The following is a 17,934-nucleotide window of genomic DNA, read 5'->3' as shown; positions in this document are numbered from 1 at the left end:
TTGGTTCATGCCAATCATTTCTTTCCCATTAAAGAAGGAAAGTCACTTCACTGTCAATAATGATTAGTGAATTTTTTCTCTAGTCTCTACTTCAGGACCATTTAAAACTTTAGTGGCCAAAAATTTGTTGTTTAAGACTTCTAAGTTGGCTTTGAATCTGCTTAGGCAGCAAATTCATCTAAGGGCTGTGAACCTCTCAGCTTTGCCTAGGGTAATAGGTGAAAATGGGGAAAAAATTATTCACAAAGAAAGTTGAAGTGAAACAGGTTTGGGGAGACAAATGGACTCAGATTGTGATGTGAATTCATATGTTTTATACACCCAATTATTTCTAATGTGTGAAATCCAGGGAAATTATGTGTTCCAGACTCAGTGAGATTCATGTGGTACAAACCTCTTTTGCATCTTGTTATGTAAAAGATCCATGTGGTTTGAATAGCATCCTTGCATGTCAGCACATCTAGTCCTAGGGGAAGAGGTTCCTCAGGATAGGGACACCAAACAGAAGATGCTGGGTGTGTGTTCTCTGGGGATGAGACAGCTGATTCTGGGTTAAAAACTGAAAACGCAGGGATCATTGAGATTTCAGGGAGGCTCCACATGGACCAGCATAGGGAGGTAGGGATGGCCACGGCATGCTGAGGGTCTACCAGGAATATAGAGAAATCTGGTAAGGCAGGAAGGAAGTGAACCTGCAGGGGAGCCAGGGGTCTGAATGACCAAAGGACCTCCTTAGGTAGCATTCCTTATTCATATGATTCTAATAAGAATGTGGGTGGAAGAATGCTTCTAGAATAGAATTGGACTGAGTGGTGTTAACCACTACCTGAGCAGCTCTTTTCTGAGTACCTAGCCAGACCTGTTCAGCTTTGTCCTCCTCAGAAAGAGGCCCAGATAGAGGGGAGAATTGGCCCCTAGAGCCCAGGTTCTGGGAGGCAGTCTATAAAAACTTGCATTTTGAAATCCACAGACATTGACTGAATGCCCTCCTGGTGCCAAGCACCATGGAGATGCTAGGGATAAAGTAATTAGAGAGTTCCTGCTCTCAGGGAACTCCAGGCCTTATGAAGGTGATAGATAGTTAAACAGCTTATTATAATTCAGTCGAATGGTATTTTTAGGGACAGAATGTTATGCAAGAATATAAATCAATTTTTTTCTGCCTGAGGAAGTCAGCTAATTTTCTTAGAAATTGTAATATAGGTAGGCCAGGTAGTGAAGAGGGGCAGGGGCATGGCAGGTAAAACGACGAATGTTTAAAGAAGTATGGTGCTCTCAGGAAATGGCAAGCAGTCTGTTTCTGCAGCAGCATACGATACCTGAGGGTGAGTGTTGGAGTTGAAGTTGGACAGATGGCATGGAATCAGATCATCAAGGACCTGTAGGGAGCAGAGCTTTAGTCAGAGGAGTCACATGATCAGATTTCTTTTAGAAAGATACATTCTAGCTCTTTTATGGAGGGTGGATTCCAGATAACAGAGGCCAGACTCAGAGTAGAACCTTGTAAAAGTACACTTGAAGCATGATGCGGGCCTAACTCAGGGCCATTTCTAAGGTGATGGAGAAGCAAGGTTGACTTTTTGAAGCTTGAATTTGTCATGTTTACTCCTTTTTTAGTCCTATCTCCACCTGTTTGGGGGCTTCTGTGGTTGATGCTCTTATAGTTGTTGCCTCTATAGTTGCTCTTGATAGAGGGAACAGATAGAAGGTGGGCCAGCATTCTGTCATACTACATGGGGCTTTTTCCCTCTCAGAGATTTTACCAAACTTTCCCAGCAGTATTAAACGAAACCCAATTACTAATATAAAGAATTTCATGTTAATATATTAGTAGATAAATTCTTTTGATACCATCTTTTGTGACAGGTAATTATAATTTAAGTGGCCTACATCAAATGTATTAATTCATTCATGAAACTTTCATTGACATTCGCAATGTGAAGGCACTGTTAGCTTCGCCGAAGGGTAACAAAAAAGCATTGAATATCCTCTGGCAGAAATTGCCAGTCCTTCTTTATTCTCTATAGCCACGAGCCAAGGAACTTTCTCAAAGCATTTGTTTTATTCATTCTTTCACTAATCCTTCAATTTATAAGTCAACAAATATTTGTTCAGCATCTACTATGTGAAGGCAAAATAATGACATGAGGTGAGGAACACGTTAGAGGTGGAGTAAAAATAGAACAGAAAGTTCAAGATGGACTTCAAAGTTCTCAGAAATTCCCAAATTTAAAAATACTCTCAAGACTTTGGGGAACTTAATCTTTAATACTCTTACTACTTTTGTTATTAAAGAGCATCTTGGTTTAGGAAGTAAAGTTTTAGCTTTCGATAACCTAGGAATCATATCTCAGTTTCCATGTTTCTCTGATAGTTACTTGAAACTTTGATCCCTGGACTCTGCAATGTGGAACCATATTCACAGGTCACAGTAATTTCGAAAGATAAGCAAATAAAGTATTTTCCATTATCTATCTGTAGGCTTTTCTATTGCTTAAAAAGAGACTAAATAGCATGGTTTTCTAGGCAAGTGTGATAGAAAATGTGGAGCCTAACTCCCCTCCCTCACCCTTTTGAAGGCCAATCTATGAATTTGTTTGAAAATTGTCCAGTTTCAGAATTTAGCTAACTAGTTGTGTAAATGACTAAGGGTCATCAGAGAGCATAGAAGTATTATTTGCCCAGGCATATTTTGACCTCTTCTTTGACAGCCCTTCTTTTCACTGAAAAAAATTCTTTCTCATTCTAGTCTTCTGCTCTTCTGTAGAAAGAGAACTTGCTGGGAGTTAGGTGACTTGACTTCTAATCTCAGTTTTGTGGCTAACTAGTTGTAGGACTTTAAGCCAGAGGTTGTCAAACTATAGCCTGCAGGCCAAATCTTGACCACCATCTGTTTGGGAAAATAAAGTTTTATTGGAGCATAGCTATGACTGTTTGTTTACTCATTGTTTACGAATGCTTTCTTGCTACAATACTGAGATGAATACTTCTGATAGTACCATATGGCCCACAGAGCCTCCAGTATTTACTCCCTGGCCCTTTACAGAAAAAGTTTGCCAACCTCATCTTTAGGCAAGTCGCTGTCTTACTTGAGCCTCATCTCCCCCATTTGTAAAATTTGGGAGTTGGACTAGATTGTTCCCAGGGCTCATGTCCTCTTTACATTGTTACTCTAGAACTCTTCTTACAGAGCAGTCTCATCTCACATCAGTCATTTTATACTGGGACATAAACCTATTAATATTTATATTCATTCAATTTACTAAGCTCCTAATACTGGCAAATCAGAGTGGAACACTAAGTCTAAGAGCATCCCTGCCTTTGAGAAACTTATAATCTGGTTAGAAGATATACATACAAGGTTTCAAACTTAAATTAAAATAGAATGTAATAAAGGATAACATACCAAATTAAGTGATAATGATTAAAAGATTTCAGAGGAGAAATATCATTATGGACTGACATCATTAGGGAAATATCTGTAGGGGAAAGTGAGATTTTATTTTTTTAACAGTCATCTTCATAGCCCTGTAAAATACTGGATTCAGTGTTCCTCTAAAGCCGTAGTTTTCAAATTTTAGGATGCATAAAAATCAACTGAATTAGTAGGAAAAAAATGCAAATTCCTTATATCCAGCTTTCGAGATTCTAAGTAGGTCTAGGGTACAGCTTATAAATGAGTATTTTCACAAACACCCTGGATAATTCTGATACACATTCTGGTAAGTTGTTAAATATAATTACTACCTAGGAATTTATGATGTTTGGTAGAGTTTTTGTGAACTGTGGTTATGTGTGACTAGAAGGAACTCCATTGTCCATGGAGCAAGTACTTCAATGACTTTCTCTCTCTTTTTAGGAAATGTGAAATCTCTTAGGCCAAGAAGAACAACCTGAGGACTCTCTTTCTGGAGGTAATTGAACTCCTTTAGTAAATCCAGAGGAGAAATCTGAGATCAGTACATCTTTTGTATCTATGATAGCTAAGGATACATCACTTGAAAGATTCACTGTACTAAGTACTTTCTTCAGCATTTGACTCTTGGCCCTTGTGTTGTGAGCTCCTTGTTCCTGCAAAGCTGGCTGGGGTCACCATAGTGGGTCAAAAAAAAAATTCATCAATGAAAGAGATAGGGAATCTCCAATCTCTATCCCAAGACATGTTCTCGATGACTTGAGCACATCAGCAGATGCTCAGGATACAGAAGAGAGATTTCATCTATGGGAAAAAGACCCTCTGAAAAGAAGTGTGAAATCATCAAAAGAGCCATTGGAGGGGACACCAGAGAGTCATGTGGCTGAGGTTTCACATGATCCCGCCATGCTTCCAGTCCAGAGGAGAAAGCTAGACCCACTCCTCAAAAAGTATAGGCATCATAAGAAGGCCACAAGGACAAAAAGAAGGAGGAAGGAGAAAATGGAGGCCCAGTGCTCCCCTGTTCCTCCAACACCTTCGACACCACCACAAAGTGAAGAAGATGAGGCTGTAGACAAAAAGCCAACTCTACTCAGTGCCCAGGAAGATACTCCTGACCTTCTCCATGAGGTAGGGGTGGCAAAATCCTGGGATTGTCACTCTTCCATAAGAAAAATAGTGACAGCTCTTCACCTGGAGTAGGAAGAATTGGGGGTATGGAGCTTGAGAAACGAACTGGGGTCATTGGTCCCAGATAGAACATAAAAGATTTGGCGGCCGCACACGGTGGCTCACGCCTGTAATCCCAGCACTTTGGGAGGCCAAGGTGGGCGGATCACGAGGTCAGGAGATCGAGACCATCTTGGCTAACATGGTGAAACCCCGTCTCTACTAAAAATTAAAAAAAATTAGCTGGACGTGGTGGCAGGCGCCTGTAGTCCCACCTATTCGGGAGGCTGAGGCAGGAGAATGGCGTGAACCCGGGAGGCGGAGCTTGCAGTGAGCCGAGACCGCGCCACCGCACTCCAGCCAGGGCGACAGAGCTAGACTCCGTCTCAAAGAAAAAAAAAAAAAAAGGCTTGGCTCAGAGAGTCATGTCCTTTTTTCTTTATGCACATGGTTATTGTCTTTGAGGGCTTTTAATTTCTTTCTTTTACTTACAGGACAGATTACAGTGTCTGCAGGAAGAGGGTTCTGGTGTGATGCATCAGGAATGTCAGATCCAGTCCTGTAAGCTCTCGGTGGCTCAGAAGCCCAGGCCCTCTTCTCCTGCAGTGACATCCTTGGCATCACCACCACTCTGCTTTGGCAGTTTCCTAAGCTGTGTCTGCCAGACCTTCTCAAGGTCTAGGAAGCAGAAGCCTCCCAGAAGAAAAGGTAACAACCAGGCTGAGGCAGGAGGTGATGCTGAGGTCCTGAGACCTGGCCCAGCAAAACCAGAGTTGAGCCTCAGCAAAACGTGTAGTCACTTCAAATTGATACAGCCTTCCTTTGTGTTTAGTTTTATAGTTCTCTCTGTATGTCATTGTTCCTCTTAGTTGAGTTTTTGCCTGTCAAAGAGATAGAGAGCTGCTTTTATGCTGAGATCCTCAAGCCAAAACCCACAGTAAACGCAAAGTAAAACTTTGAGGCTTTGAACTTTTACTCAGTGGTGGAATTACTTCCTACTTCCTTCCCATTAGGTTGAAGGTGGGATTCTCTCTGGAATAAGTTGTTCCCAAAATTCATGTGTATTTCACTCAGGATTGAAGTGATACAATTTCATCATTTTCGGTAGTGTTTCCTGATATCGACGACCAAATGGAGACCTTTCATGTCCAACTCCTTTCATTTTCTTTTACCTTTGACTACAGATTCATTTTGTATTCTTCATCTTCAATATTTTGTTGAAATTCTGCCACTCTGCCACTTTCTTTTTTCTTTCTTTTTTTTTTTTTTAAGACGGAGTCTTGCTCTGTCGCCAGGCTGGAGTGCAGTGGCACGATCTCGGCTCGCTGCAACCTCTGCCTCCCGGGTTCAAGCAATTCTCCTGCCTCAGCCTCCGGAGTAGCTGGGATTACAGGCAAGCGCCACCATGCCCAGCTAATTTTTGTACTTTTAGTAGAGACGGGGTTTCACCATGTTGGCCAGAATGGTCTCAATCTCTTGACCTCGTGATGCCCCACCTCGGCCTCCCAAAGTGCTGGGATTATAGGCGTGAGCCACTGCGCCCTGCCAATTCTGCCACTTTCTAACTTGAATAAGCCTCAGGATGTCCTGGCTGCTACACAGCTATCACTTCCTCCATCCCTAACCAATATTTGGTTTCGTTTTTGTCACTTGTTAGTAGGGTTCCTAGCTCTCCCTTCTGAAAGGTACCTTTGGTGTTCTCTAGCCATCTGTATTGAAAACATAGCCACACAAAGTAATGTTTCTTCCTTGTCATTCTGTAGTCAGATTTTCACAGAATCCTGAGTTCTTCTGAGAATCCTAAAGAAGATAAGTGCTTTACTTTAAGAAAAGTTCAAGATCATTCCATTTCCCTCTTGTTCTGGTATGCTAGGTTAATCCTTTTCCCAGGATGTAAGAGTTTAAATTAATCTTACACCTTCTTTTGAGGGAGTATGTTCAAGAAGAGTTTAGGAGTTTCCCTGTAGCTTTATTACTTGTTGTTATTTCCTAATTGTCCCAGTTTCCCAATTCATGTAAGAATAATAAATAAAAATACAAATATAAATAAATGTGCAGAGTATCTGCATAAGAAAGAAATAATATAACTTATTTTCTTTTGTCCTTAGCACTGACTCTGATAATTACTGGAATCACTGGAAATGTGACCAGTATGTTAGTTCTTTTCATGCCTGGAACAAGGCTTTGTACTGTTGGAAGAATACAGGTTTCAGATAAGGAAAGATCTACACAAGCACTTAGTTTTGAAACTTTTCTGCTCCCATGTGTCTTGACCCCTTACTCATAACCAAGAGAAAGGGAGTTTATATCTCCTCTGATGCATTTGTAAATGAGAAAGTATATATTTCCAGGTTTCAAAGTTTATATTGCTGTAGTTAGGAAGGGAATAGAATGAGTTGCAAGAGTGGTGGCAAATATCCTCAAGGATGCTTTGGAGGTAACAGGTTACAACCACATTTGAAGAAATTTCATGGTTTGGTGAGGATTTCAAATTAGAATTAGCAATTTTGCAAAATGTCATAGTACTTAGAGTAAAATAGGACACCTTTCTTTAAGAATGTTGAATATTGGCCCCCACTCTCTTCTGGCTTGTAGGGTTTCTGCCGAGAGATCCGCTGTTAGTCTGATGGGCTTCCCTTTGAGGGTAACCCGACCTTTCTCTCTGGCTGCCCTTAACATTTTTTCCTTCATTTCAACTTTGGTGAATCTGACAATTATGTGTCTTGGAGTTGCTCTTCTCGAGGAGTATCTTTGTGGCGTTCTCTGTATTTCCTGAATCTGAACGTTGGCCTGCCTTGCTAGATTGGGGAAGTTCTCCTGGATAATATCCTGCAGAGCGTTTTCCAACTTGGTTCCATTCTCCGCATCACTTTCAGGTACACCAGTCAGACGTAGATTTGGTCTTTTCACATAGTCCCATATTTCTTGGAGGCTTTGCTCATTTGTTTTTATTCTTTTTTCTCTAAACTTCCCTTCTCGCTTCATTTCATTCATTTCATCTTCCATCGCTGATACCCTTTCTTCCAGTTGATCGCATCGGCTCCTGAGGCTTCTGCATTCTTCACGTAGTTCTCGAGCCTTGGTTTTCAGCTCCATCAGCTCCTTTAAGCACTTCTCCGTATTGGTTATTCTAGTTATACATTCTTCTAAATTTTTTTCGAAGTTTTCAACTTCTTTGCCTTTGGTTTGAATGTCCTCCTGTAGCTCAGAGTAATTTGATCGTCTGAAGCCGTCTTCTCTCAGCTCGTCAAAGTCATTCTCCATCCAGCTTTGTTCCGTTGCTGGTGAGGAACTGCATTCCTTTGGAGGAGGAGAGGCGCTCTGCTTTTTAGAGTTTCCAGTTTTTCTGTTCTGTTTTTTCCCCATCTTTGTGGTTTTATCTACTTTTGGTCTTTGATGATGGTGATGTACAGATGGGTTTTTGGTGTGGATGTCCTTTCTGTTTGTTAGTTTTCCTTCTAACAGACAGGACCCTCAGCTGCAGGTCTGTTGGAATACCCTGCCCTGTGAGGTGTCAGTGTGCCCCTGCTGGGGGGGCCTCCCAGTTAGGCTGCTCAGGGGTCAGGGGTCAGGGGTCAGGGACCCACTTGAGGAGGCAGTCTGCCCGTACTCAGATCTCTAGCTGCGTGCTGGGAGAACCACTGCTCTCTTCAAAGCTGTCAGACAGGGACATTTAAGTCTGCAGAGGTTCCTGCTGTCTTTTTGTTTGTCCGTGCCCTCCCCCCAGAGGTGGAGCCTACAGAGGCAGGCAGGCCTCCTTGAGCTGTGGTGGGCTCCGCCCAGTTGGAGCTTCCCGGCTGCTTTGTTTACCTAATCAAGCCTGGGCAATGGCGGGAGCCCCTTCCCCAGCCTCGCTGCCGCCTTGCAGTTTGATCTCAGACTGCTGTGCTAGCAATCAGCGAGACTCCGTGGGCGTAGGACCCTCCAAGCCAGGTGCAGAATATAATCTCGTGGTGCACCGTTTTTTAAGCCCGTCGGAAAAGCGCAGTATTCGGGTGGGAGTGACCCGATTTTCCAGGTGCCGTCTGTCACCCCTTTCTTTGACTCGGAAAGGGAACTCCCTGACCCCTTGAGCTTCCCAAGTGAGGCAATGCCTCGCCCTGCTTCGGCTCGCGCACGGTGCGCGCACCCACTGGCCTGCGCCCACTGTCTGGCACTCCCTAGAGAGATGAACCAGGTACCTCAGATGGAAATGCAGAAATCACCGTCTTCTGCGTCGCTCACGCTGGGAGCTGTAGACCGGAGCTGTTCCTATTCGGCCATCTTGGCTCCTCCCATAGGACACCTTTCTAAAGTCAGTCATGCTTTGATACTTTTAGTTGTCTAAAAAGTGGTTGATTTCTCATTTTAAACAGTATTGAGTTTTCTTGAGCTAATTGACCATGATAAATGGGTTTTATTACATAAAATTTCAAATTATCCAAACTATATCTATATTTACATACATATTTTCTCCATTTAATACAAGAAGCACACTCCCAGGTGAGGCATCATGTATGAAAGTCCTGAGTCATAGAGCCTGTTATTAAAAGCTCACCAGAATGCAGGTATTCTTGTTGCTATTATACTTTATTATTGTTATTTATCATAATAAGTGTTTCAGGTTAGTTGTTCTATCATAGAAAAACTATTAGTGGGAGCCTAGTTAGCCATATCTTCAGCCCCATCTACAATACTGATTTTCACATAAGTTATTTGCTACAAATTTGGTACATAGGTTTCAAATAAGGAAAGATCTATATAAGCACTTAGTTTTGAAATTTTTCTGCTCTGTGTCTTGACCCTTTACTCACAAACAAGAGAAAAGGTGTTTGTATCTCCTCTGATGCAATTTGTAAATGGGAAAGTGCGTATTTCTGTGTTTCAAATTTTGTGTTGCTATCTTTATGGTTTGAATTTTTAAACATGATTTATGACTTAATAAAGCTGCTTTTGAAAAATATACTTAGAAAAATAGTATAGCTGTTTCAAAGTAAAAACAAATTTAAAAATAAAACTTGCTACTATTGATGAGAGATAGAGCTTTATGAGTCATTTAAAAAAATTGTTTCCCCTGCAAAGCAGATAGACAGTTTTGCACATGTATTATAAACAGACATAATTGACAAGTATAGAGGTGATCATATTTAATGTATTTAGTTCTCTTTTTTATCCCCATGGGAACCTAGAGAACTAGGTAGGTATCAGATGTTGCTGTACTTATTGCTACAGGTTGATTAAGCTAAGATTAAACAGGTCAATAAATATTTTCCAGCAATTTTTCTAAGATCACTCGTTTAGTCTGATAAAGAATTATAATACAAGTTTTTAAACCAAATTATCGGACTATTAGTTTTGTGGTTTTGTCTTGTAAATGTGATTTTTTTTGCTCTGGGTTCTTGACCCAACATTCAATATCGAAACATTTCCTACAACCATTTTGTTTTTGTCAACTTATTCTCATATTAGTGTCCAAATTCCAACTAATGCCTTTATTACTCCCTGGGAAGATTTTAACATGAAAAAACCCTGGCTAATGTAAAATTATACCCCCCAAATAAACCAATAAAAAGGGTTTACTTATTACCTGAATTTTGACAGAAATAGTAGAAAGTATCTAGTCCTTTCCTCTTATTTATCAGAGGAATCTGAACAGAGAAATTGAATAGCTCTCTCAAAGTGACATAGCTGGTTAGTGACAAAGCTAAAACAAATAATAGCTACCATTAGATTAAATATTATACTTATTCACACATCAGTAATCTTCAGGCAATCTGCATAGGGTTGGTATGATAGTTTAAGTTCAGAAATGTCCCAGGACTGGCAAGTCCTGATGCAGAATCCAAACCTAGGTCTGTTAGTCTCTGAAGCCAATACTTATTACATTGTACCTCTCAGTATTATAATATAAAATGCCTGTTACAAGTCTAACTGTAATATTAAGAATAAATAATTTCTCTTATTTGCCAAAATTTAGATTTTAGCTTTAGCACATATACAATAAAAATAGTGTAATAAAAAAAGTCCAATTAAAAAGACTATTTCTTTGGGTAAAATTTCTTTATTGAGCTGTAAATAATAAAATAGTTAGAACCTAAGTGATTGATTAAAGAAAACTTCAGTGTAATGTAAATAAACTTTTAATCATTACAACCAATTAAACTGAGACAATTACTTAACTGAAAAGTGATTAAGAAAAAAAGGATAGCACATAATCAAAGCAGGGTCCTTGACTTGACACGGTCACAAGACAAGGCACAACAAAGACGAATTAGGCTCCATAGAAAGCTAATAGACTTAAAGGCATTTCTAAACTGTTTTCAGGTGAAGAGTTTGAGACTTGGCTAGCAGAAAGACAGGCTCTTCACCATAACCCAGTGACCCTTGAAATAAGTACGTATACTCTGGCTAATGAACTCCAGGCTTTACATAGGAAATTTGAATTTTCTCACGCTTCAAAACATTCTTTTCATTCTGATTTGACAAGGCCTTTTTCAAGACAAAAGAAAAGAACAACAGAACTGGAAGACTCAAACCACTTGGCTGTGTGATCAAGGGATTTGATTCTTCATTTTTGCAGATTCAAGACACGAGGACAAGAGCTGTTGTATGTGGGAGAGCAGATTGGTGTAGATTTCTTGAGCTATTTTCTGACAGCTATAAAGAATTACAGCACTGCCCCCAGCCTGGAACCTTCGTGATAGACTGTCTCAGGCACAGATATAGTTATCACCCTCCCGGTTCACAGCGCTCATCTAGAGAAGGGCTTTGACTCTGATCCTTGGTTCTCCCATCCCACAACACCTTGCGCCTTAGAGTTAGTTCTGCAGTTAGTGAGAGGGCCACGATGGCTATTTTAATAGGAGTTTTAATACTCTACATAAAAAGATAAACTTCAAAGCAGATGACAAAATTCTTTACACAAATTGCATAATTTTAAATGAATTCAACATTCTGTGATTCTATTACAAATTATTTCTAACGTGAACTTGACTTACTTTCTAGTTGTAATCACCATTCTGATTCTAGAATGCTTGTGAAAGTACTCAGTATTGGGTCCTTATGATGGTAACTCTTCTGGTGGATGACACAATAGATCCGTTCACAGAAGAGTGATGAAACAGCAACTGAGATTTTTAATAACTGCTGTGAGAAATATTTCTTTATACTTCTCCTTTTATTTGGAAGAAAGAATTAAAATCCTTGAAAAGTTTTTAAAAACACACACACATTTCAACCAGCATGTAGTACCAAAACTTCTTCTTGGCCAGTGATGCTCAAAAATAATCTCTAGCTAAAATTTATATACAAACAATAATAGATTAAAAACTAAAATAGTAATCACCTAACCTCTTCTCTAAAAGCTACCATTCACTTTAATTTAAAATGTAGTCTCATTTTAAAGTTAAATTTATGAAGTAAAGGTCTATATCTAATTTTATAAGGTATCTAATTCTAAATATTTTGTAATTACATAATAAGTACTTGTGAAATATCTGCCTAAGTCTGGACTTAAAAGACATATATTAGCTCCTAGTTTTGCCATTTACTACTCTGTAACTTTGGCTATTTATTTAAACTCATTTATCTCTGGTTTCCTCATCTAAAAAAAGGAGAGTATTAACATATCAGGTGGTTTTTCTGAGGATTGTATGAGATAATATCTCTGAAAGAGACTAGTGGCTGTTTTATAGCAGAAAGCTTTTGCCATTATAATGTCTACTGAATTCCTGTAAAACAAAACATTAACTCCACTAAATGCTACAGGAGTGTAAGCTACTCATGTAAATTCTTATTTGAAAGGAAAGGAAATTTATATCTGGGGGGAATAATGTGCAAGCACATAGATTTAATATGTGTTTATTCCCAATTTGTGTGTATCTAGAAAAATTTTTGACCCCAGAATTACACAAGCCAAAAACCCTTTATTGTTGCAACCTGTGAAATCGATATTAGTTGGGCCTTTGTCTTTGATTTGTAGGGCTGCACAGACACTCATCTGGTCCTAAACTGCTGTGATTTATGCAACATCTTTTTTAAAAGTTTTTTTTTTTCTTTTATTTTTTTGAGACTGAGTCTCGCTCTGTCGCCCAGGCTGGAGTGCAGTGGTGCAATCTCGGCTCACTGCAAGCTCCGCCTCCCGGGTTCACGCCATTCTCCTGCCTCAGCCTCCTGAGTGACTGGGACTACAGGCGCCCGCCGCCACGTCCGGCTAATTTTTTGTATTTTTTAGTAGAGACGGGGTTTCACCATGTTAGCCAGGATGGTCTCGATCTCCTGACCTTGTGATCCACCTGCCTCGGCCTCCCAAAGTGCTGGGATTACAGGCGTGAGCCACCGTGCCCGGCCTTTTTTTTTGAGACGGAGTCTCCCTCTGTCGCCCAGGCTGGAGTGCAGTGGCTCAATCTCGGCTCACTGCAAGCTAAGCCTCCCGGGTTCACGCCATCCTCCTGCCTCAGCCTCCGGAGTAGCTGGGACTACAGGCGCTGGCCACCACGACCTGCTAATGTTTTTGTATTTTTAGTAGAGATGGTCTTTCACCATGTTAGCCAGGATGGTCTCGATCTCCTGACATCGTGATCCACCCACCTCGGCCTCCCAAAGTGCTGGGATTACAGGCGTGAGCCACCGCAGCTGGCCGTCATTATTATTTTCTAAAAAGCGTTAATTGTAAAGACAGTTTATTCAATGGCTGTCATAATGTAGTGGTTATTTTTTCTGCTTCAATCGTCTTGAATGATAGGAGCTAGTCTATCAATAGCAACACTTCAGTATGGCAATGATTATTAATGAAATGAGGATAGAAAGACCTCTCAGATATATTAGAATTTTGAAGAAATTTTCATTGGAAAAGCTCTCCTATATTCTAATATTCCCCTTTTCCATTTCTTCTGTCCACCTGTTGAATTTTACACCAAGACTGACTATGTAAGGGACCATTAAAGTTTTATGATCTGAAATTTTATTTTGTTCCACTCGATAGGCATGTATGGAACATCTGTGCCTAAACTGAAGCTATTTTATCTCAAAGTCAAGGAAAGTAAGCATAAATAAAAAGTAGAAGAACCTGTCTGTGCTGTTAAATAATATTCAGTGTGTTCAGAGAAAATAATACAAGCACTTATATAATGACCACTGAACAACAGCAAAAGTATCCAAAGGAGCTCAAGAGAATGTTATACAATGTGAGTAAGTAAGAATCGATGGGATGCCTTGTAAAGGAAGGATTATTGCAAGGTAGAATATATGGGATGGCTTCTCTGAATAGGTGACTTACGAGCTGGACTTTGAAGGAAAAGAATATGGTCTAGATTTATCCAATCCCACATGCAAAGGGGTTAAAACCACTTTACTGGGTAGAGTCATTTTGGAGGCTGGTCAAACCAAAGCACAATTGTGAACCAGATCCAGGACATAAAGCTGATAGAAATTGTGAAACCCTTATGGACAGGTCATTATGTCTAAGTGTAGGCAGTCCAAAAGATGGGTCAGGAACAGAAGAAGAGAGAGCTAGAAAGTTAGGGCTGAACAAAGCCAGAAATGGTTTAAAGGCATTCACAAAGGCTGGAATAATGAGAGGGCCCAGGACTTTTATCTGAACAAGAGAAAGGTCTATGGGGTGCTGGCCATGAAGTGTTTTTGGTGGAGAGGTCCCTTCCAAAGGAAAATAGGGTGGGCAATATTGAAGGACATGAAAGCAAATGATGTAGATGAAGAACATTATGTACAGATGCAGCAATTTCTGTCATATATTGGAGACATGGAATAGCGTAAAAATGTGTAATGGGAATAATGAGAAATAAGTTAGGGGCCAGTTGAATTTGATACTTGAATTCTGTACTTGGCTTTGATTTTATAGGTGAAAAGGAGCTACTGTAGATTCTCAATCTTCTCTAAGAAGATAACATTGCCCCAGTTAGTAAGCTCAAGAAGGAACGAGTGTAGGAGAGATGTGCAAGGGCATAGACTTAGATTCAATACTGACCTCTAGGAATATGTTGTTTGGTTAGCTGCCTGTCACTGTATGTGACCTAGATGATTGCCTCTTTTTTACCACTTGCTTGTAACTAATTTATTTTTGTAAGAATGGTGGATAAAACTAAAGGAACAATTACAAAAAAAAAAACCCTTATGTATAAGCACATGGTATTTTGCATTTTTAAGAATGTGGAAAATTATGATCTCTTGACTTATGGTTTTACATTTTACGTTTGTCAAATTAAACATAAAAATTAAATGTGATACATTTGTTGGAAAGTTTCAAATATTTATTTTTCCTTAAGACAACAGAGCAGTATAGCTTAGTATTTGAGACTGCATCTGCGGATAGTTTCTGGGTCTAATTCCTGGCTTTATCACTTAATAACTACCTTAAACAGAATTACTTTTTCCATGCTTTAGTTTGCTCGTCTGAGAAGTAGGAATAATTATACCTATCTTACAGGGCTTTGGTGAGAATTAAATGAGATAATAATACATTTTAAAAACTTAGAATGGAGAGTAGCATAAAGAGTGTAAGCTCAACAAATATTCATCTGTTAACATCATATGGGCAAGATTTTTTTAAAAAATACTTATTTGTGTGAGGAGAGGTTGTAAGGTCTCCAAGGGGAAGGTTGCATGAAGTACATGAGAAGTCTGACCCTAAATGTAGGGGCTCCCAGAGTCACTAAATATTCTGAACATGGCTCAGAGATGGTAGAATCACCAAACCTAAAGGGATCCTATGTGGTAAAACATAAGTTATCTCAGTAAGCAGAACCCCAGTTATTTCATGACCATAGGGCATTTTTGTTGTTGTTGTTGTGGTTGTTTTTTTGAGATTGGGTGTCACTCTATCTCCCAGGCTGGCATGTAGTAGTGCAGTTTTGGGTCACTGCAGCCTCGACCTCCCCAGGCTCAGGTGATCTTCGCACCTCGGCCTCACATGTAGCTGGGACTAATTTTTCTATTTTTTGTAGAGATCGTGTCTCACTGTGTTGCCCAGGCTGGTCTCAAACTCCTGGGCTCAAGTGATCTGCCTACCTTAGCCTCCCAAAGTGCTAAGATTATAGGCATGAGCCACCACACCGTGCCTTATGGGGCATGTTCTTAATACCTAATTGTGAAGGAGTCCAACTCACCTATTCATACCCAGTGCTTAGCATAGTGTCAACCACAATAAGTACATAATAACATTTCAGCAAATGTCTGTTAAGTGAATGAGTAAATGATTCAGTGACGAAAATAATTCCAGTATATATATAATTAGATGTACCACTCATAGAAACAACAATTTATTTCATCCAAAGATACCTTTTACAGTCTTTGGCATTGAAGACAACTCTGATTGTGGCACACTGGGGGAGACCCCACAAAGAGATTGACTATGAATTACTCATCAGTTAAATGGGATTGGATGAGATCAGCATTGGGCTGATTTTAGAAAATAGATTCAGAACTGCTGTATTCAGTGATTAAGAAGAAGTAATGCATTCCCCTTTTTAGTCCTCTCAGTACTTTGCTTTAAAATGCACACAGGTGCACACACAGACAGACAGACATGCACAGGCACAAATATGAAAATACATCACAGTTAAAATATCAATTTATTAATTTTTGGTTAAGTGCTGCATAGCAATCCACCTGAAAATTTAGTAGCTTAAAACCATGACAATCATTTATTTAACATATGACTCTTCAATTTGGTTGAAAAGACTATCTGTGCTCCATGTAGCATCAGCTAAGGTGGCTAGAATTTTGACTGCAGGTTTCACTTTCGAGATGGCACAGTCACATAATTGGCAAGTTAGTGCTTGCTGTTGGCTGGGAGCAAAGCTGGGCTGTAGGCCAGGGGCCTCAGTTCGTGTCTACATGGGCCTCCACAGACTGCTTGGCTTCCTCTCACAGCATGGTGGCAGTGTTCCAAGGACGAGCTTCCCAAGAGAAACAGGTGTAAGCTAGACTTTATGATCTAGTCTTCGAAAGCACCTAGACTCAATTCTGCTATAGTCACAGGCCACCCACCTTCAAGGGGAACCTCTCCCCTCTCACTCCAGCCTTTATCTCTATGGGATGACTGTCTGTGTCACTGTATTAGTCCATTTTCACACTGCTGATAAAGACATACCCGAGACTGGGAAGAAAAAGAAGTTTAATTGGACTTAACAGTTCCACATAGCTGGGGAGGCCTCAGAATTATGGCAGCAGGTGAAAGGCACTTCTAACATGGTGGCAGCAAGAGAAAAAATGAGAGGGATGCAAAAGCGGAAACCCCTGATAAAACCATCAGATCTCATGAAACTTATTTACTACCAGGAGAACAGTATGGGGGAAACTGCCCCCATGATTCAAATTATCCCCCAACAGGCCCCTCCCACAACATGTGGGAATTATGGAAGTACAGTTCAAGATGAGATTTGGGTAGGGACACAGAGCCAAACCATATCCGTCACATTGTTAGAAGAGCACGTGGGATGGGAGATCTTGTGGCTGTCTTGGATAATACCATCTGCCACAGTAAGCTCTACATTTTTGGACACTATTTAAAGGAATTTTTAATTCAGTCACCTCTGAGTTCCCAAAAGTGACCAGACTATTGTGGTATGTAGGAAATCTTTTCAGAAAGAAGCACATTCTAAGGGAGGAAATATATCTGTGGAGATTCCAACTAGATATAAAAGGTGCCATGAATAGAACAAAGGGATGGGACATTCGCCGACAGATAATTTAACCCGAAGAGCTGAGGGTAAACAATTTAAAAACTGAAGTTAGGAAACTCCCTCGCCCTCCTGATGTCAGTGTAAGGGAATATTATAAACAGCCCAGGACCTTCAGCCATGGCTGTTTTGAGACATCATAGAGTGCACATTGCTAAATCTAGCTTTTCCCTTTCTGTGACTAAACAACATTTTCCATGATGACTGGAGGCTCAGAAAAATCTTATGACAGGAATCTGACCCACCAAATTGAAAGTAGACAGGAAAATCATAGGTAAATGTATTTCTAAAGTATGTATCAACATTCTTGGTTAGTAAATATTTATTTAGCTCTTGCAGGTGAAATATAAATAATGACTGTAGTATTCCTTCAAGGCCTATTAGAGCTCAGCCAAAAACAGTGATCAGCAAATCAAATGCCAGAAGTTTTGACCCTTCTGCCAGAGGAGAGCCATTTAAATGGGCTTTTAAAGGATCTATTTTAGGACTTTGTGTGGAAACCCAGCAAAATCAGTTGGCTAAAATCTATACCAGCTGGCCCAGGTGGCTTTTCCTAGTCTCTGCCTGCATCTGTTTTATCTACAAGTGCACTGCTATTGACTTGTATAATGAGGCAATAGCACACAAGTGATAGCTTCCCTAAAAGCCATATTCTTTCTCTGTCTAGGATTT

At 40.1% G+C, this 17,934-nt stretch overlaps 1 protein-coding gene across 3 annotated transcripts in view; it reads left to right on the top strand.

Moving 5' to 3' along the window:
• LOC100996032 (uncharacterized) overlaps positions 1–17,934 on the top strand; it is a 426,340-nt gene that overhangs the window by 165,271 nt on the left and 243,135 nt on the right. For 2 of the 3 annotated variants that reach the window (XM_055110265.2, XM_055110266.2), the window contains 2 exons: positions 3,860–4,546; positions 5,080–6,634. In XM_055110265.2, the coding sequence (XP_054966240.1) occupies positions 4,322–4,546; positions 5,080–5,454 (600 nt within the window). In that variant the 5' untranslated portion in view covers positions 3,860–4,321 and the 3' untranslated portion in view covers positions 5,455–6,634. Of the gene's footprint in view, positions 1–3,859; positions 4,547–5,079; positions 6,635–17,934 lie in introns of those variants that run through there. The other variant, XM_063602889.1, reaches the window with a different exon arrangement.

The sequence above is a fragment of the Pan paniscus genome, chromosome 2, assembly GCF_029289425.2.
Source record: "Pan paniscus chromosome 2, NHGRI_mPanPan1-v2.0_pri, whole genome shotgun sequence".
NCBI classification, from domain to species: Eukaryota; Metazoa; Chordata; class Mammalia; order Primates; family Hominidae; genus Pan; species Pan paniscus.
The sequence above is the reverse complement of the archived record's forward strand: the minus strand, read 5'-3'. Positions and strand labels throughout refer to the sequence as shown.